Source organism: Eriocheir sinensis, chromosome 44 (assembly GCF_024679095.1).
Source record: "Eriocheir sinensis breed Jianghai 21 chromosome 44, ASM2467909v1, whole genome shotgun sequence".
Lineage (NCBI taxonomy): Eukaryota > Metazoa > Arthropoda > Malacostraca > Decapoda > Varunidae > Eriocheir > Eriocheir sinensis.
In genome coordinates, this window is record NC_066552.1 from 4,024,490 (window position 1) to 4,040,777 (window position 16,288).

General features: G+C 40.7%; 1 protein-coding gene across 4 annotated transcripts in view; it reads left to right on the top strand.

The window, feature by feature from the left end:
- Positions 1–16,288, top strand: part of LOC126980300 (kinesin heavy chain-like) — a 135,787-nt gene that overhangs the window by 107,494 nt on the left and 12,005 nt on the right. For 2 of the 4 annotated variants that reach the window (XM_050830029.1, XM_050830032.1), the window contains exons 9-20: positions 132–219; positions 1,057–1,189; positions 1,601–1,764; positions 2,092–2,298; positions 2,947–3,102; positions 3,776–3,895; positions 4,322–4,465; positions 5,364–5,548; positions 6,770–6,871; positions 9,088–9,186; positions 11,883–12,015; positions 12,689–12,877. In XM_050830029.1, the coding sequence (XP_050685986.1) occupies positions 132–219; positions 1,057–1,189; positions 1,601–1,764; positions 2,092–2,298; positions 2,947–3,102; positions 3,776–3,895; positions 4,322–4,465; positions 5,364–5,548; positions 6,770–6,871; positions 9,088–9,186; positions 11,883–12,015; positions 12,689–12,877 (1,720 nt within the window). The remainder of the gene's footprint in view (positions 1–131; positions 220–1,056; positions 1,190–1,600; positions 1,765–2,091; positions 2,299–2,946; positions 3,103–3,775; positions 3,896–4,321; positions 4,466–5,363; positions 5,549–6,769; positions 6,872–9,087; positions 9,187–11,882; positions 12,016–12,688; positions 12,878–16,288) is intronic. The other 2 variants (XM_050830031.1, XM_050830033.1) reach the window with 1 other exon arrangement.

The window sequence follows — 16,288 nt, forward strand, 5'->3', positions numbered from 1 at the left end:
TAGTGAGTTTTTTTTTTTTTTTTTTTTTTTTTTTTTTCTACACTCTTTTTGTTGCCCTTGTGCCGACTTTTCTTGTAAAAAAAAAGAATATTCCAGGCACAAAATTCGCACATCATTTTCCGTTCCCCTAGAGCCAAGACCATCAAGAACTGCGTGACGGTGAACGAGGAGCTGACAGCCGAGGAGTGGAAGCGCCGGTACAACAAGGAGAAGGAGAAGGTACGCCAGGGCTCTCTAACGGCAGCTCTGTGATGTGGTGTGAAATAGAACGCTTAACTTCAGTGTATGTGTTTAGTGAAGCAGATAACTTTTACGATTGGCTAATTTTTATACTGGAAGCTGGAGTGTGAAAATTTATTAATGTTTTTGTATTGGTGTTCTGTTTAGATATTGCAGTTTGCTGAAAAAATAACTAAACTAGATGAATTTAAAGTATCATTTAGTGAGGCAGATAACTTTTACGACTGGCTAATTTTTATACTGGAGGCTGGAGTGTGAAAATTTATTAATGTTTTTTTTGTATTGGTGTTCTGTTTAGATATTGCAGTTTGCTGAAAAAATAACTAAACTAGATTAACTTAAAGCATCGTCTACTGAGGCAGATAACTTTTATGACTGGCTAATTTTTTGACTGTGAGCTTCTGTGTAAAAATTCAGTAATGTTTTTATATTGGTGTTCTGTTAAGATATTGCAGTTTGCTGAAAAAAAATAACTAGATGAATTTAAAGCATCATGAGGCAGATAACTTACGACTGGCTAATTTTTATACTGTGAGCTGCCGTGTCAAAATTCAGTCATGATATTTGTATTGGTGTTCTGTTTAGATATTGCAGTTTGCTAAAAAAAATAACTATACTAGACTTGAATTTAAAGCATCATCATAGTTGCTCTGTGTCTTTAAAGGAAAATTGGAGCAAGGTGAATGTGTACTCGCCAGTTTTAGCAATAGAAAGCTCCGTTTTATTCATAGGCTACAATTTTTTTGGCATGGACTTATAAATAACCTTTTCCAATACCTGTCAAAGAGCTAGAGCGCCTGTTTTCCGCCCCTGTAGAGCACTAAGCTGAAGGCACAAGTAGAACGTATGGAGGCAGAGTTAGAGCGCTGGCGTAGAGGAGAGAAGGTGTCGTCGGAGGAACAGATATCCGTCGACATGGAAAAGTCAATGGTGTCGTCCGTTGTGGAAGGTAACGGCTGTCTTTGTAGAGGTTCTGTAGAGCTTCTTTACCATCCTGGGCTTCCTCCTTCTTGCTGGTTTTCTTTAATGCATCTCTCACTTCATCTGCCGTCCTGATCTTATTTCTTAGCTATTGACTGAGCATAACCTGAAATATGATGCTTTTTTGTTCATAGCAGTGCATTTTTTGTTTTCATACAGCATTTTTAGTCACTAACTTTGTATAATGTCCTTCCATTCAATATTTCACGATCAATATTTCACATCATTTGTTCATAGCAGTGTATCTTTTGTTTTCATACTCCATTTTTAGTCATTAACAGTGTATATGTCCTGCCGTTCAATATTTCACACATATAAACATTTTCTTTTTTGTGTCTCGTCTCCCTGCAATTCACACCCATGCTTCCACACCCACCAGAGCCCAAGAAGCCAGCCGCTCCTCCCGTGAGCAACGAGGTGCGTGACGCCTGGGAGAAGGAGCGCGAGCAGCTGTACCAGAGCCTTGACGAGAAGGACGAGGAGATCAACCAGCACAGCCAGCTGGCCGAGAAGCTGAAGGAGCAGATGCTGGAGCAGGAGGAGGTGAGTGAGGGCAGGGAGCTTGAGGAGTAAAGGGAAAGGGGAAATTTATAGCTTAGATCATGAGTGTAGAGAAAGTTGAGGGATGGTAGAGAGCTAAGGAGGTGAAACAAAAGTACATTCTCATCTAGCCCATTTCTTACCTTATAACATTACCTTCCAGCTTATAGCATCTCTTCATCAGTCAATAAATCTATCACATATCACATGGGAACTCACCGTGAAGCAGAAGAGTCTCTAGTTCCTGATTATGTTTGAGGTTTACAACATATACTTTCTGAAGCACTTTATGGCCACCACCTCACCATTTTGCCTCCCTATTTCCCGTAGCTCATCGCTGCAACTCGGCGTGACTATGAGGTGCTGCAGACCGAGATGGCAAGGATCCAGGGAGAGAACGACTCGGCCAAGGACGAGGTGAAGGAGGTCCTGCAGGCACTGGAGGAGCTGGCCCTCAACTACGACCAGAAGAGCCAGGAGGTGGAGAGCAAGTGCAAGGAGAACGAGACACTGAGCGAGGAGCTGACGGACAAACAGGTGGGATATTTATGTTTCTTTCACAGTTAATTTGTTCTTTGAGGAATATCGTATAAAATATGGCGTATGTGCAAGAGAGAAAGAGAGAGAGAGTATATTTTTTTTCATGTCATCTGCAGTTTCAAAATATAACATTTCTCTACACTGTCAAGCAAAAGAGATGCACCATCAAACAATTATTCAGCTTTATCACCCAGACAACAAAATATCGCATTAAAATATAGCATTATATAACTAAAAGCAAATTTCCAGGATTAAGATCAGTGGTAAAGTAGAATGGTAACAGAAACACCCATCACAAAACACTGCAGTCGGTATTGCCAAACGCTTCCACCCTTGTGTCAACTATTTCCAAGGGCCAAAAAGGTGATCTGTCAGGTTCTAATGCATGTTTTCTTTGGTTCATGGTACAGAAGAAGGGTCAAACCACCATCAAGGTCATAAAACTCCCCCTGGAAATGCCCCAAACTCCTATGAAAGCCTTGTCAAATATGTATGCTTGGGTTCATAATGTGGAAGAAGAGTCAAACTACCACTAGGGTTATAAAACTACCCCTGGAAATGACCCAAACTCCTATGAAAGCCTTATCAAATACGTGTTAAAGGGGTCCGAAAGATTTAGTAATGTGACCCTTCGTATCTTTGCAGACGGCCCTGACCTCCATGCAAGGGGAACTGCAGCAGATGCGTGACTCCTCCATGCACCAGAAGCGACGGATGAATGAAATGCTCTTCTCCCTCCTGACCGACCTCGGGGAAGTGGGCACCGTTGTGGGCGGCACCACCAGCGACCTCTCCCTCAAGGTGCGGTACAAACTATTTCTCTACGGTACAGTGTTAAGATAACAGTGATACAGTCTGTTCCGTCCAAGGTAAGAACATTTTTTTATTTTTTTTAACAACAAAAGAGACAGTTCAAGGACACAAATAAAGGAAACAGTAAGAAAAAAAAGCCCACTACTCACTTCTAAAAAGAATCCAAAGAGGTGGTCGAAAGAGAGATGTCAGAAAGTAGCTCCTCCATGTAGGTGACAGAGGAAGGGCAGGCAGGGCTACTCTGGTGATGGTGATTGGTAACAGTTGATCCGATAGGCTTGGGCGAAATCTGTCTTCAGGTAGAGTCAGGTAGGAGGGTAGTGGGCAGGCCTTCTCCTTTGATGCATTCTTACTTTAGCCTAAATAGAGTAGCAGGCTTTTTTTTCATATTTATTTCCTTTTTTATGCCCTTGAACTGACTCCTCTGCTGTAAAAAGAAAAAAAAAATGTAATAATAATGATGAAGATGTTACTGAGAAATAGGGAATATGAGAGAACCACCACACAGCTAGAACTCCCCAAGAACTATAGTAAAGGTGTTGATGGTACTGGGAATAGGGTACAAAGAGACAGCCTCCACACCACCAAAACTCCCCAAGAACTATAGTAAAGGTGTTGATGGCTCTGAGAATAGCTAATACGACAACCTCTACGCCCACAGAACTCCGGCGACCCCAATAAGCTGGAGGAGGAGTTCACGATGGCAAGGCTCTACGTGTCCAAGATGAAGAGTGAGGTGCGGAACTTGGTCCAGCGCTGCAGCACGCTCGAAAACTTCCAGGTGAGGGGTTGTGAGTGTGAGCCATAGCCTTAAGGAGGGATATCTAGCCTTTTTGCTCTTCTTACAGTTTACTTTTTTATTTTTCGTCTTCAAATTGAAAAATGTGTGTCCCTAGTGATTCATAACAGAGGGATATGTTCAGTTGTATGTTGATATCTTTAGAACATAAGAACATAAAAACACTGGAGTAGGGGTAGCCCATCCTGGCACACCACATCCTTTTCACCCCCTCTAGTGTACATCTTTACTCTGTTTCTTCTGATAAATAACATACACCCCCAGTGATTAATAACAGAGGAATATATTTAGTCGTATATTTATTTCTTCAGACTCACTATCTCATATCTTGTCATTTTTCTTGCTCAAATAAGAGATACAAGACAGATATGGTTTCCTGGCATTCAGTTGTTATCTCCTTGCCTACAGGGTGACTGCAACAAGAAGATTGACGAGTACGAGCGTGAGCTGAGTGATTGCCGTCTGCTCATCAGTCAGCACGAGGCTCGCATGAAGACCCTCCAAGTGTCCATGCAGGAGGTGGAGACACGCAAGAGACAGCTGGAGGAGCAGGTGGGTTAGGGATGGCTGGACACATGTGGTTGGGACTGCCATCTGTATTTACTCGTGGATAATGCTCACTAACTCTGTTCATGATTGAATTTGGTCTAAGGAATGACGTTTAATTGCAGTGTCCTATTATAAACTATTGCTTGAGCCATCAGCCGGTGTGAGAAAGGAAGATAACAGGACAAAATGGAAAGAACTATAACATTTCTGAAGCATGTATGGAGTGAATGAGAAGGTACATCAGTGGTTTAAAACATGGAAGTCTTGTGATGTGCAAGAGGCAGCTGAAGGAGCAGGTGAGTTGGAAATGGCTGGATACATCTGGACCTGGACCGTCATATCGTCACCTTCGTAAACAAACCGCCCAAGTCATTATTTTCTATTTTTCAGGAAATCAGAAAAGAACTGTCATTGTCTCATTTGGCTTCAGATTTAGGCAGAAAAGGCCAATTCTAGAACACTCAAACCCTGAATGACGAAGGCAACTATACAAAACTGGGCGTCACATGATGAAAATTTGATGTAGACGAAAACCTGGAAATCACTGAAAAACTACTTAGACAATTATTTTATGAGGGTGACAATATATAGGACTTACTCATGGACAACAATACTGCACTCACTAACTCTGTTCATGATTGGTTTTAGTCTAAAAAATGAGGAATTACTGTGTCCTTTTAAAAACTATTGTGTGTTCTTTTAAAATGTATTGTTTGAGCCTTCAGTCAGTGTGAGAAACGAAGATAATAAGACAAAAAGGAAATAATAATAACATCTCTGAAATATGTATGGAGTGAATGAGAAGATATATGAGTGGTTTACAATATGGAAATCTTGGAAGGAGTTTATCTTTACCGAGCTGAAAATTTTGACGCTCCATACAAGTTTTTCCGTCCACCAGGTTGACTCTTTGAGCGAGGAGGTGGCCAAGCTGAAGGCGGCTGAAGGGTTGTCGGTGGCCGAGGGTCTGTCCAAGGAGGCGCTGGAGAAGCAGATGGAGACCCACCGCGAGCTGCACCAGAAGCAGGTGGCTCAGCTCAGGCAGGAGATCAGTGCAAAGCAGGCCCTTGTGGATGACCTCAAGGAGTGAGTGACTTGTGCTTGTCTGTGTTTATTGTGTACTCATGAGGCATTATAGATTTTCTTTCTTCCTTTCTTTCTTTTTTTCTCTATTGGAAACTGCTCAAGGGCAACAAAAACACCCTCTTTTTTTGGCTGAAGTGGCCTTTTAGTTTTGTTTTGTTTTGTTTTCTGTTTTTACCCTTGAGCTGTGTCCTCTAATACTGTAAAAAAAATAGTAGGAATGATGAAGGAGAGTTAGGGAAAATTATTTATAGATTAGTGTAGAAATGTTACTTGTGAAGAAAGTTAATCTAATGAGACTAATTCAGGAGCACTAATTAGCCCGGTAGCAGCGACGGGCCAAATTTGTGGCTTTACCGTGTAGCAGCGACGGGCCAAATTTGTGGCTTTACCGTGTAGCAGCGATGGGCCAAATTTGTGGCTTTACCGTGTAGCAGCGACGGGCCAAATTTGTGGCTTTACCGTGTAGCAGCGACGGGCCAAATTTGTGGCTTTACCGTGTAGCAGCGACGGGACAAATATGTGCCATGATATAAATCCCCCAAAATAGGTGATGCATAAACTGATCACAAATGCTTTGATATATAGTATGAAATGGTTTGTGTGAGTGATGATTTTTTTCTCATTTTTCTCACTTAGAGGGACTATTAAGAAACATGATCCCTGCTGCTACTGGGTTAATTGGAATACAATGGACCTTCAATTTCACAGGCTTGAAAAGAGGAAGAGTGTGTCCGGAAACCCATTGAATATAAATTTTCTGAACTAGCATTTCTTCGTTTCAGGAATTCAATCAGTATAGGCTTTTTTTTATGTATATTTTTTTTACAACAAAGGAGACAGCTCAAGGGCACGAAAAAAGGAAATAATAATAAAAAAAGCCTGCTACTTGCTGCTCCTAAAAAAAAAAGGCTGTTTTCATACATGGGTAGTAGAGGCAGTAATATTAATGGTGATACAGATGAGAGTAGCAAAGTTCTGGAGCACCAAAATACATTCTTGTTTGAAATGTTTGTTTACTTCTTATGTATCTTCTCTATGCCTATGAAGTAATGCCAGTAGTAGACATATAATGAAACAGAGGAGGAAAATAAACTACAGCATCACCCAAAGCGTTGTCACCTTTCCTCCTCCTCTTCTTCATTTTCTTCTTATTAGTATTATGATCATTACTATTATTTTTCCTTTTTATTGATTTTTCTTGATGTCGTTCCCCTCCCACAGCCACAACCAGAAGCTGAGCGTGGAGCATGAGCAGCTGAAGGTGGAGTACAACAAGCTGAAGGCGGAGGAGGCGGAGAAGAGCACCCGCCTCCACGAGCTTATGTGAGTGTATCCTTCCTCTCGTCACGGCTTTAGAGATGACCAGGGACCATATGCACTGTGACCCTTCATGAACTGTTCCCTCATGGCTACCTTGCTTGCTTTGAGGATTAGGTCTGTATTTTAAAACACTTTCGATTCTTACATCAACTATTTCTAAAGGTCAAAGAAGGGGTCAGTTGGGTTCTAATGAGTGTTTTCTTAGATTCCCTGTATAGAAGAAGGGTCACACTACCACCAGGGTCATAAAACTACTCCTGGAAATGCCCAAAACTCCTATGAAAGCCTTGGCAAATATGTGAACTCAGGCGACAAGATGTTTTAAAATACGACCCTTAATGTCACCCATACAGTCACTAAGAGAACTTTTTATAACTGAACGTTCATCTAGTCCTCTGTGCCGTGTCTTGGTGATCACCAGTACAGTCACTAAGAGAACTTTTTATAACTGAACGTTCATCTCGTCCTCTGTGCCGTGTCCTGGTGATGTCGTCTTAAAGTAAAAGTGTTGGCTATGGAAGGAAGAGGTTCATGAAGGTGTGTAAGTGTATGTTTCTCCGGTGTATTGCTGGGAGTCTTCATGATGTGCTGTTATCTTGTCACTCGTGCAATCTTTCCTTAAAACGACGAATGGAAAAATGATTCTTGGGTTGTCCTGAATAGTGGATGACTCGTGCTTTTTTCCTGTCTGAGTTTAAAGGAAAGACGAAATAGTAGATAAAAAATAAGAGCATGACCTGAAGACTTCTTGTACCATAACCAGAAGGCAGAATGAACTACCAGATCAATTATAACGAAGTTTTTTCACTACAATATTACATTTTTTCTTTTTTTTTACAGTAAAGGAGACAGCTCAAGGGTAAAAAAAAAAAAGAAAACAACAGTGAAAAAAAAAAAAGCCCACAAATCACTCCTCCTATGCATATGATCATTAAAAAGCTTCTTATATACCTTCAGTCTTAAATCCCAAAGCAATACCTTCGTGTATCTTGGTCTGGTAACTCTATTCATAAAATTAAACAGTCCTAACTCCTAACAAACCGTAGCTAGCCTTTCAGTGGTTGCCAAATGCTTTATTGAACTTGGCTTTTGGATGCTTGCAAGTTATTTGGTTACCTTTGTTTGGGAAATGCTTTATTGCTATTTAACTAATTCTGCCCGGATATGAAATACTAACATGTTAACTTAGATTTATTTTCTTATGGTGAACTCTCATTGGCATCACTTAGGTGTAAATAAGGATTGATATGAACGAACTTTGTCACTGTTTCAAGCTGAGGAACACGTAGAAAACTGACCTGTTTCTATTTGTATAAGGGAAAGGCCGGAGAGGAAAGTGCAGCTGGGTTATTGCTATCTGATTCTTTATTCTTAGAGTTGAGAGTTTGCCAAAGGAATTAATATTTAGTTAGCATTGCTTGATTTACTAATTTATATATTTATTGAATGAGAAAATATTTATTTCCTCTGCATTCATTTTTCCCCACACCACTCCGCCCTGCACCCACCACACACCTCGGCACACACGCAGCCACACTGGGTAGCGGCAGCAGGCCACGGCTCCTTACTAGCCTAGAGGCACAAGCACTTTTTGTTGCGGTTGCTCTTTTCCACTGCATGACGTGCACATGATACGCCTGAACTGCAACACTCTGGAGCTTGGAGGGGGGAGGGAAGGAGGAAGGCAGGGAGGGAGGCAAGATTCTGACCACCACCCTCACAGCATGACACTTAGCTGCCTCTGCCTCAGCTCATTATTGGCTAACACACCCACTCACTCACTTAACCACTCACACTCACTCACTCACCCACTCACTCACACTCACTTACTCACTCACCCACTAGAGAATTGGATATGAGCTTTTATATTTTAATACTGAAATATTAGCATGCCTCTTTTGAAATGGGGTAATCTGTTTTATACTACATTAATGCTTGCTTCCTAGAACTAACCAGGTATGACCCCTCAGATAGTTGTCATGGATGATTCTTAGCTTATATTCTGGGGAGTTTTCTAACCTTTCTGGGCACATTAGCAATAGTGAGTCACCCAATACTTGAGGCTAGTGGGCTAGTTCAGGTGCGTGTGCTGGCAGGGCTCACACGCTCAGACAAACCAACACAGCATGACTTTTTCCCCCTGAGAACAGTCCAAACCAGGATAGTAAGGTGATAGGTAGAGTCAGGCTCAATTTTGCATATTTCCTGGTCTTTCTCAGTTTTGCTGGATTTCGATGGGCTCAGCACCTCAATGAGGTCTCTCTTCTTCTTCACGAAACTATTAGCTTGCGTCACTGGACTCCCCGAGGTTCTCCAAGGTGAGTCCCGGGACTCTGGGTTGGGGCGCCAGACCCCGGCCGCTCAGACTCCTCCAGACTCCTCAGGTCCTCAGGCCACTCTGGTCTCCCAGACTGCGTCACTCACTTGACTCCAAGCCAAAAAAAAAGATCAGTGTTTCTCTCTTTGAGTTAAAACAATATAAATCATTCTGACTGCCATTGTTTTTGACATTAACTAAATGCTAAATGCAGAATGTTTGATGAGTTCCTTTCCTGAACGACCAGAGCCACAATGTAGAACAGACACTGGGATGACTGAGCGCCCCGCCCGCCTCTCCCTGCACTCTCTCCACGCCTCGCCGCCTGCCTCACCCCCCCACCCCCACCCCTCACCCCCCTCACTGCTTCACCCCGGCCAGACTGCATGCCTTCCTTAACTTGGAAATTATTGTAGAGTATCTTATACCATTGTGCCCTTCTTGAGTTTCATCTTTCAAGTTATTCACAGCTCTTAATTCTGTTTTAGCTTGATGATCCTGATTGCTGTAATGTTTTCATAATCGTCAAGGCTTTCTGGATTTCGTACAGAAGTAATTTTTTTTCTATGTGGTGAGATAAATCACTTTACACCGCCCCTGGACACACCTGGGCACAAGTGCCTCTTATTAAAGGTGGACAGAGTATGATAAATGCACCAGAACCGTAACAATGGATTACAGGGAACTATAAGTACCAGCTGTTATTATAACAACACTGGCATAAACCCTTATCACCAAGGCTTGCTGTAGTCAGTGTGACACACCTTACAAACTGTCCTCAATGAAGTGACCATGTAGGAGTTTCTGTGCTGGTCAGCTGTACTCGGTGAGAAGCAAGTTCACACGTAGTGGCTGATGACGGCTGGTGCTGGTAACGGTGATGTATGGGAAGACACACGGAGGTAATGACCAAGGATTAGCACATCACAGTAGAGATGAATGTGTAATACCAGATGTGCTGCTGTGTCTTTGTGCTTGTAACTGTTGCTGCTTCAGTGCTTTTAAGATGTTGCTTCCCTACACACACACACAACACTCACACACGCTGCTATCAGCTCACAGCACTCAGAAATTGCAGTGTTAGAATGAAGCAAAAATAATTAAATTCTTTGCTTGCCTGGCGATGCTTTTGTCCTCATTTGGCTGTGAGTGATGATGCTCCAGGTTTTTGCATGTAGTTTTTGAAAGAAAAGTCAAGGTTGTTTTGTGAACCTGAAAACAAAGATGATTTCAGTCTAGTTTTTTAGTGATGTGTTTGCTCAGTGTTACAGTACAGAAGAGTGTCTTGCATACCTGTAAATAGTGATAGAAGAGGCAGAGCAATGTTTAGAAATACTAAATAATGTTAGAAAATAATTAACTTTAGTGCTTCATAAAAAATTAGTAAATAGTATCCAACAATATTTAAATAATCTTTCAGTAGAAGTTTTGTTTTGATAAAAACTAACAAATTTTCAGTAGGAGTTTTGCCTTGATAAAAAGTTAACACAGTTTTTTTAAGCTAGCAATGCTCTAGTGACAGGAAGTCTAGAGGAATGTGCATAGAATTATATGTAGTGAAATGTTTGTCGTGTATTAGACAGTTCAGGACTCCAGAGACACGAGCAGAGATAAGAACCTGCTACAGACTGAGGGCCGCATTACAAGTTGAATCCAAGAAGTTTCGGGTCCCCACAGAGTTCAGGATGAATAACTCTGTAGGGACCTGAAACTACTCGGATTGGACTTGTAAAAGGGCTATGACACTGTGCAAATTTTCCGTGGATCTTCAGTCAAACCACGATTTCCGCTGGCATGGTTCTCATATTTCCGTGGTTTTCTGACATGTCCACAGTTTTCCAAAGCTACGGTAGGGTTCCTTGAAGGACGACAGTATTACTCACCATCATCATCAGCAGCAATAACAAGAAACAAATGAGAACCACGCCAGCGGAAATCGTGGTTTGACTGAAGATCCACAGAAAATTTGTCCAGTGTAATAGCCCCTTAACATGGCCCCTAAACCAAACTCTAGGGACCCAAAATTTCTCAGATCCGACTTGTAATACGGCTCCTAAACCAAACTCTGTAGGGACCTGAAACTTCTCGGATTCAACTTGTATAACGGCCCCTAAACCAAACTCTGTAGGGACCCAAAACCTCTCGGATCCGACTTGTAATACGGCCCAGAGACAGAAACTTGTGAAGACGCTAACTGAGACAGACAAGCAAGGAAACACAGACAAAAGCAGAGGTAACAGAGGGAATGCAAAATGCTGAAAAGGCAAAGAGAGAAAGGCGAAATAAACTAACACAAATAGACGGCGAGGGATGCGCTACAAGAAAATGACGAAGAGAGAAGGTGAAAGATAATCAGACACAAAGAGATGGAGGAAAAATAACATTACACGAGAAGAAAGAGAGAAAAAGAGGAGAGATAACAAAGAAGTAGACATAAACGGACATGAAACAAAGAGAAAACAACAAAGAAAAAATGAAAAAGTTGACACAAATCCGACAAAACAAGTAAATAAACAACACATAAGAAAAAACGGAGGACAGAGACACCCCCCAAAAAAACATTAGAGACATCCCCAAAGAAAAGAACATATGTAGTAGAGAGAGAGAGAGAGAGAGAGCCCCCTAATCGACCCACTCAATGTATGCAAGTCTTATGAGGTTCCCGTGACATACTAACAAAGTCCTTACCATTTGCAGCCTTCTGAACGAGCGGCGAGAGCAGGCCCACCATGATCTCAAGGGGCTGGAGGACACTGTTGCCAAGGAGCTCCAGACTCTGCACAACCTGAGGAAGATGTTTGTGCAGGACCTTCAGGCTCGCGTCAGGAAGGTGAGGAAGGGAGGGATGATTCTTTGACGAGTTTGCCGTTTTTCTCTCTCAGTGTTACGCTAAGAGTCCAGAATAACACAAGATCAAGAATGTCAGATGAAGTAACATAAGATTTCTCTTCTCTCAGTGTTACGTTAGGGTTCAAAACAACACTAAATCAAGCAACACAAAATTTAATAACACCAGATCAAAATAACATCAGAAAAATAAAATGAGAACAACTGGACATCAAATAACACAAAGCAAATAACATGAGATAAGATAACGGAAAAAGTAACACATGATTGAATAAGACTGCATCAAATAACACAAAATGAAGTAAAACAAGAACAATTAATGCAAGATGAATTAATATGAGGTGAAGTAAGCTGATATAAAAAACAAATGGAATAAAAAACACTCCACTTCCTATATATCACAACTAGGTAAACACACACACACACACACACACACACACACTAACACACACTAACACACACAGCAAAGAAATATAGAGGTTTGGAACAGACTAAGTGAGGATGTAGTAGCAGCGAGGAGTGTGCAGAGCTTTAAGGAAAAGTTGGATAAATGCAGATACGTAGACGGGACCACACGAGCGTAAAGCCCAGGCCCTGTAAAAATACAACTAATTAAATACAACTAGGTAAATACTAACCTTCCCTTCATCTTCCAGTCAGCCGCAGGGGAGGACGAGGACATTCTTGGAGGCTCCGTGGCCCAGAAACAAAAGATCAGCTTTCTCGAGAACAACCTGGACCAGCTCACCAAGGTACACAAGCAGCTGGTGAGGGACAACGCCGACCTCCGATGTGAACTGCCCAAGCTGGAGAAGAGGTTGCGAGCCACCATGGAGAGAGTGAAGGTGAGTGTTGGCGACGGTTTGGAGAGATGAGACTGGGAGGGATAGACATGGAAATATATAAAGACTGAGACATACCACAAACAAACAAGGAGAGAGGAGTAAAAACAAGCTGACAAAGACTGAGAGAGTGAAGATGAGTGTTGGCGACGGTGTGGAGAGATGAGATGGGAAGGATAGACATGGAAATATATAAAGACTGAGACGTACCACAAACAAACAAGGAAGATAAGAGACAAACAAGGAGATAGGAGTACAAACAAGCTGACAAAGACTGAGACGAACCACATAAAGGCATTGCTAGAGACAGACAAACAAGAGGACATTGACAATACACTGGGATATTAGAATAAGACATAGTGGCACATAAAACAAGAGATACTTAGAAAAAAAAATATTCACCCTGATACAAAAAAAAAAGATAGGTGTTAAAAAGATAAACAAACACAGTGAAATGGACAGACAAATACATCAGTGGGTAAATTGATTAGATAATGAAATAAACAGACAGTTATGTAGTGCGGCGACTAGGCCTGATAAGGGAGCCTCCCATAACCCATTTGACGAGTGGGGTACCTCTTTGGCCGACTCGGTAAGGAGTGGCTCTCCCGTCACACTGGTCGCGGGTTCAATCCCAGGCAGCCGGCGAATACCCTCTCCTGGTCTTGATTAATTTCTCGTGTGTTTCAATACACGCAGAGGTCGTGTTGGAAAATAGAGAAAATAGAAAAGTAAGCTCTCAGGGCATGACAGTTACACAGACTAAAGGAAAGCAGTAGGTTACACAATGAAGAAAGACAGACTATGTGAAGAAATGTCAGTTATTCAGGGGGCAGGATAGGTGACTACTGACTTTAGATTAGATATGAAGTTTTGGCATAACCATTGTGACTATTTTTAACAGAAGGAAAATAAGTTGATACATATTAAGAAAGCATATAGTATACAAGTTGTGATGAACTTTTAACATAATTTTGCCATTTTCTGATAGTCACTTTATTTATCACTACAAGAAAAGGAAATATCAGGTACATTCTGGCAGTACGTAAAGGCATGAAGAGCCCCACACTTTCCATGCAGACCTGATGACTACGTTAAATTATACTTGAGGTGTGATGTTTGCCGAGGACAGCCTTACAATTTACAACAGCTGTCACAATAAAGGAAGGTTATTAATACTGCCTACAAGTGCAAAATAAAGATACAGATGTTTTATAAAAGAGAACTTCCCACAAGATGATGATTCTCTCTCCCACATATATATATTTCAGCTATTCACTTACTTTCATGAGGTGTAAAATCATTGACATTCGCTCTATTGAATATGTTGTGTGTAACTCGTAAATATTTAGTAGAGTTATGGATGTCCCTCAAGAAATCCAATCCATGTTTCAAGTTCCAACATTGTATTCATTTACTTACAGAGGAAGTATAAAAGATCAATGATGTGTTGCCTGAAAATATTGAGTGTTACGTAGCTCTCCAGACCAAGACAATATTACATAGAGAAAACAAATATTAGTCGAGGGAATATCTTTATACATGTAAGAAATAATAAAGGAAAAGCATGTTAGGGGACAAAAAAATAATACTAGCTGAGGAAATATTTTTATACAGTTTAGAAATAAGAAAAGAAAAATATATTAGGTGACAAAAAAGAATATTATTAGAGGCATTATCTTTATACATGTAAGAAATAATAAAGGAAAAGCATGTTAGGGGTCAAAAAAATAATATTAGCTGAGGAAATATTTTTATGCAGTTAAGAAATAAGAAAAAGAATATTATTAGAGGCATTATATTTATACATGTAAGGAATATAAAAAAGCAAGCATGTTATTGGAGGAAGGTGTGTCCAGTTGATTCTATTTCTGTGCTTCCATTGCTTATAATCACACTTTCAACAACACTGCAGTCACCCCTCAAATAGTACGGTTTCCAATAGTTCGGTTTCGGTTTTATACGGATTGTCAGAGAAGATCTTTTAAGGATTTCCTGCTCGTTGGAAAATTTAAAAATCCTAAAAAAATCTTCTTTGAAAATCCATATAAAACCGAACCTGAACTATTGGAAACCATACTATTTGAGGAACGACTGTGTTTACTCTGTGCAATTACCAAGTGAGTTAGGCGAGCAGTGAATGGTCTGCCTCGGAAGGTAAGAAGAAAGTAAGAACCCGACAGGAAAGGATGAAAACTGCCTTGTAAATACTGTAAATATTGTCATGTTTATCAATCTTCCTCCCCCTCCTTTTATGATGATGTAGGTGGTTATAGTTTCCAGGACCACAATAGTTGAGCGTTTCCTACTGTAGCTCACCAAGACGTTGACCTGTTTTACCCTAGTTCCGTTGTTTGGTCACTTGCCACATATATAACACAACGGCGGCTCAGTACAGTACCTCCTCACACTCCTGATTGGATGCAACATTTATTTATTTTTTTTATTTTTTTTTATTATTATTATTTTTATTTATTTATTTATTTTTTTTTTTTTTTACGTCAAAGGATGCAGCTCAAGGGCAACAAAAAGAGTACAAAAAAAAAAAAAAAAAAGCCTGTTACTCGCCACTAAAACACACTCTACATAGGTCCCAAAAATTGCTTGAGTATACTGAAAATAGTCTTCTACATATATAAATTAGATCTCAGATTAGTTTTCAGACTCAAAATTCAAAAGACTGCAACAGTTTCATAGACTTACATTGGCTAAGAAAAGAAGTGTGCCGTTATGAGCTGAAGTATCAAATCAAAGAAAAATTTAAGTTTATGTGAGGACGGTATCTTAGCCATAGACAACCTCATATGTAGTCACAGATAAAACACTGTGCTGATGTGACAGGAAACTTGAATACAACAATAACTAGGTGCTAGATCTTAAGCTCATTCTGAAGGTGAGTGTGTGTTGCTGAGTGTGTTGAGGAGTCACTCTTTGGCCTAGGGATGATATGCTTGAGTCCAGTGACACTTCTCTTGTCCACACATTTTACCTAAGTTGCTCACTCTCTCCCTGTTTAAGTTTTGTGAATGGCTGATGCAAGCAGTGCTCTGTGGGTATGGCAATGAGTAAATATAAAGTATAAAAACCCAGAATGATGTAAAACCTTATTCTAATGGAGGTCACTTTGCCTGACAACATATTCACTATCCTAAAAACAAAACCAGTAAAGTATTCTCATTATATTATCCACTCCATTATACAATACATCGTTGAGTCACTATCAGCATTCATATATAGGCTCACTTCTGTAAAAATAATATAAAGAGTTACACTAATTTAGATATTGGGATGATATTGCCTCCTTGTAACAGATTCTTGTGTCCTAACGAACCCCTTCCCGCCACTGTCCCGCCCCCCAAGTGTTGTCCATTAGAATGACGTTTTACCGTATTGCCGTGTTGTGCGCTGCTGCCA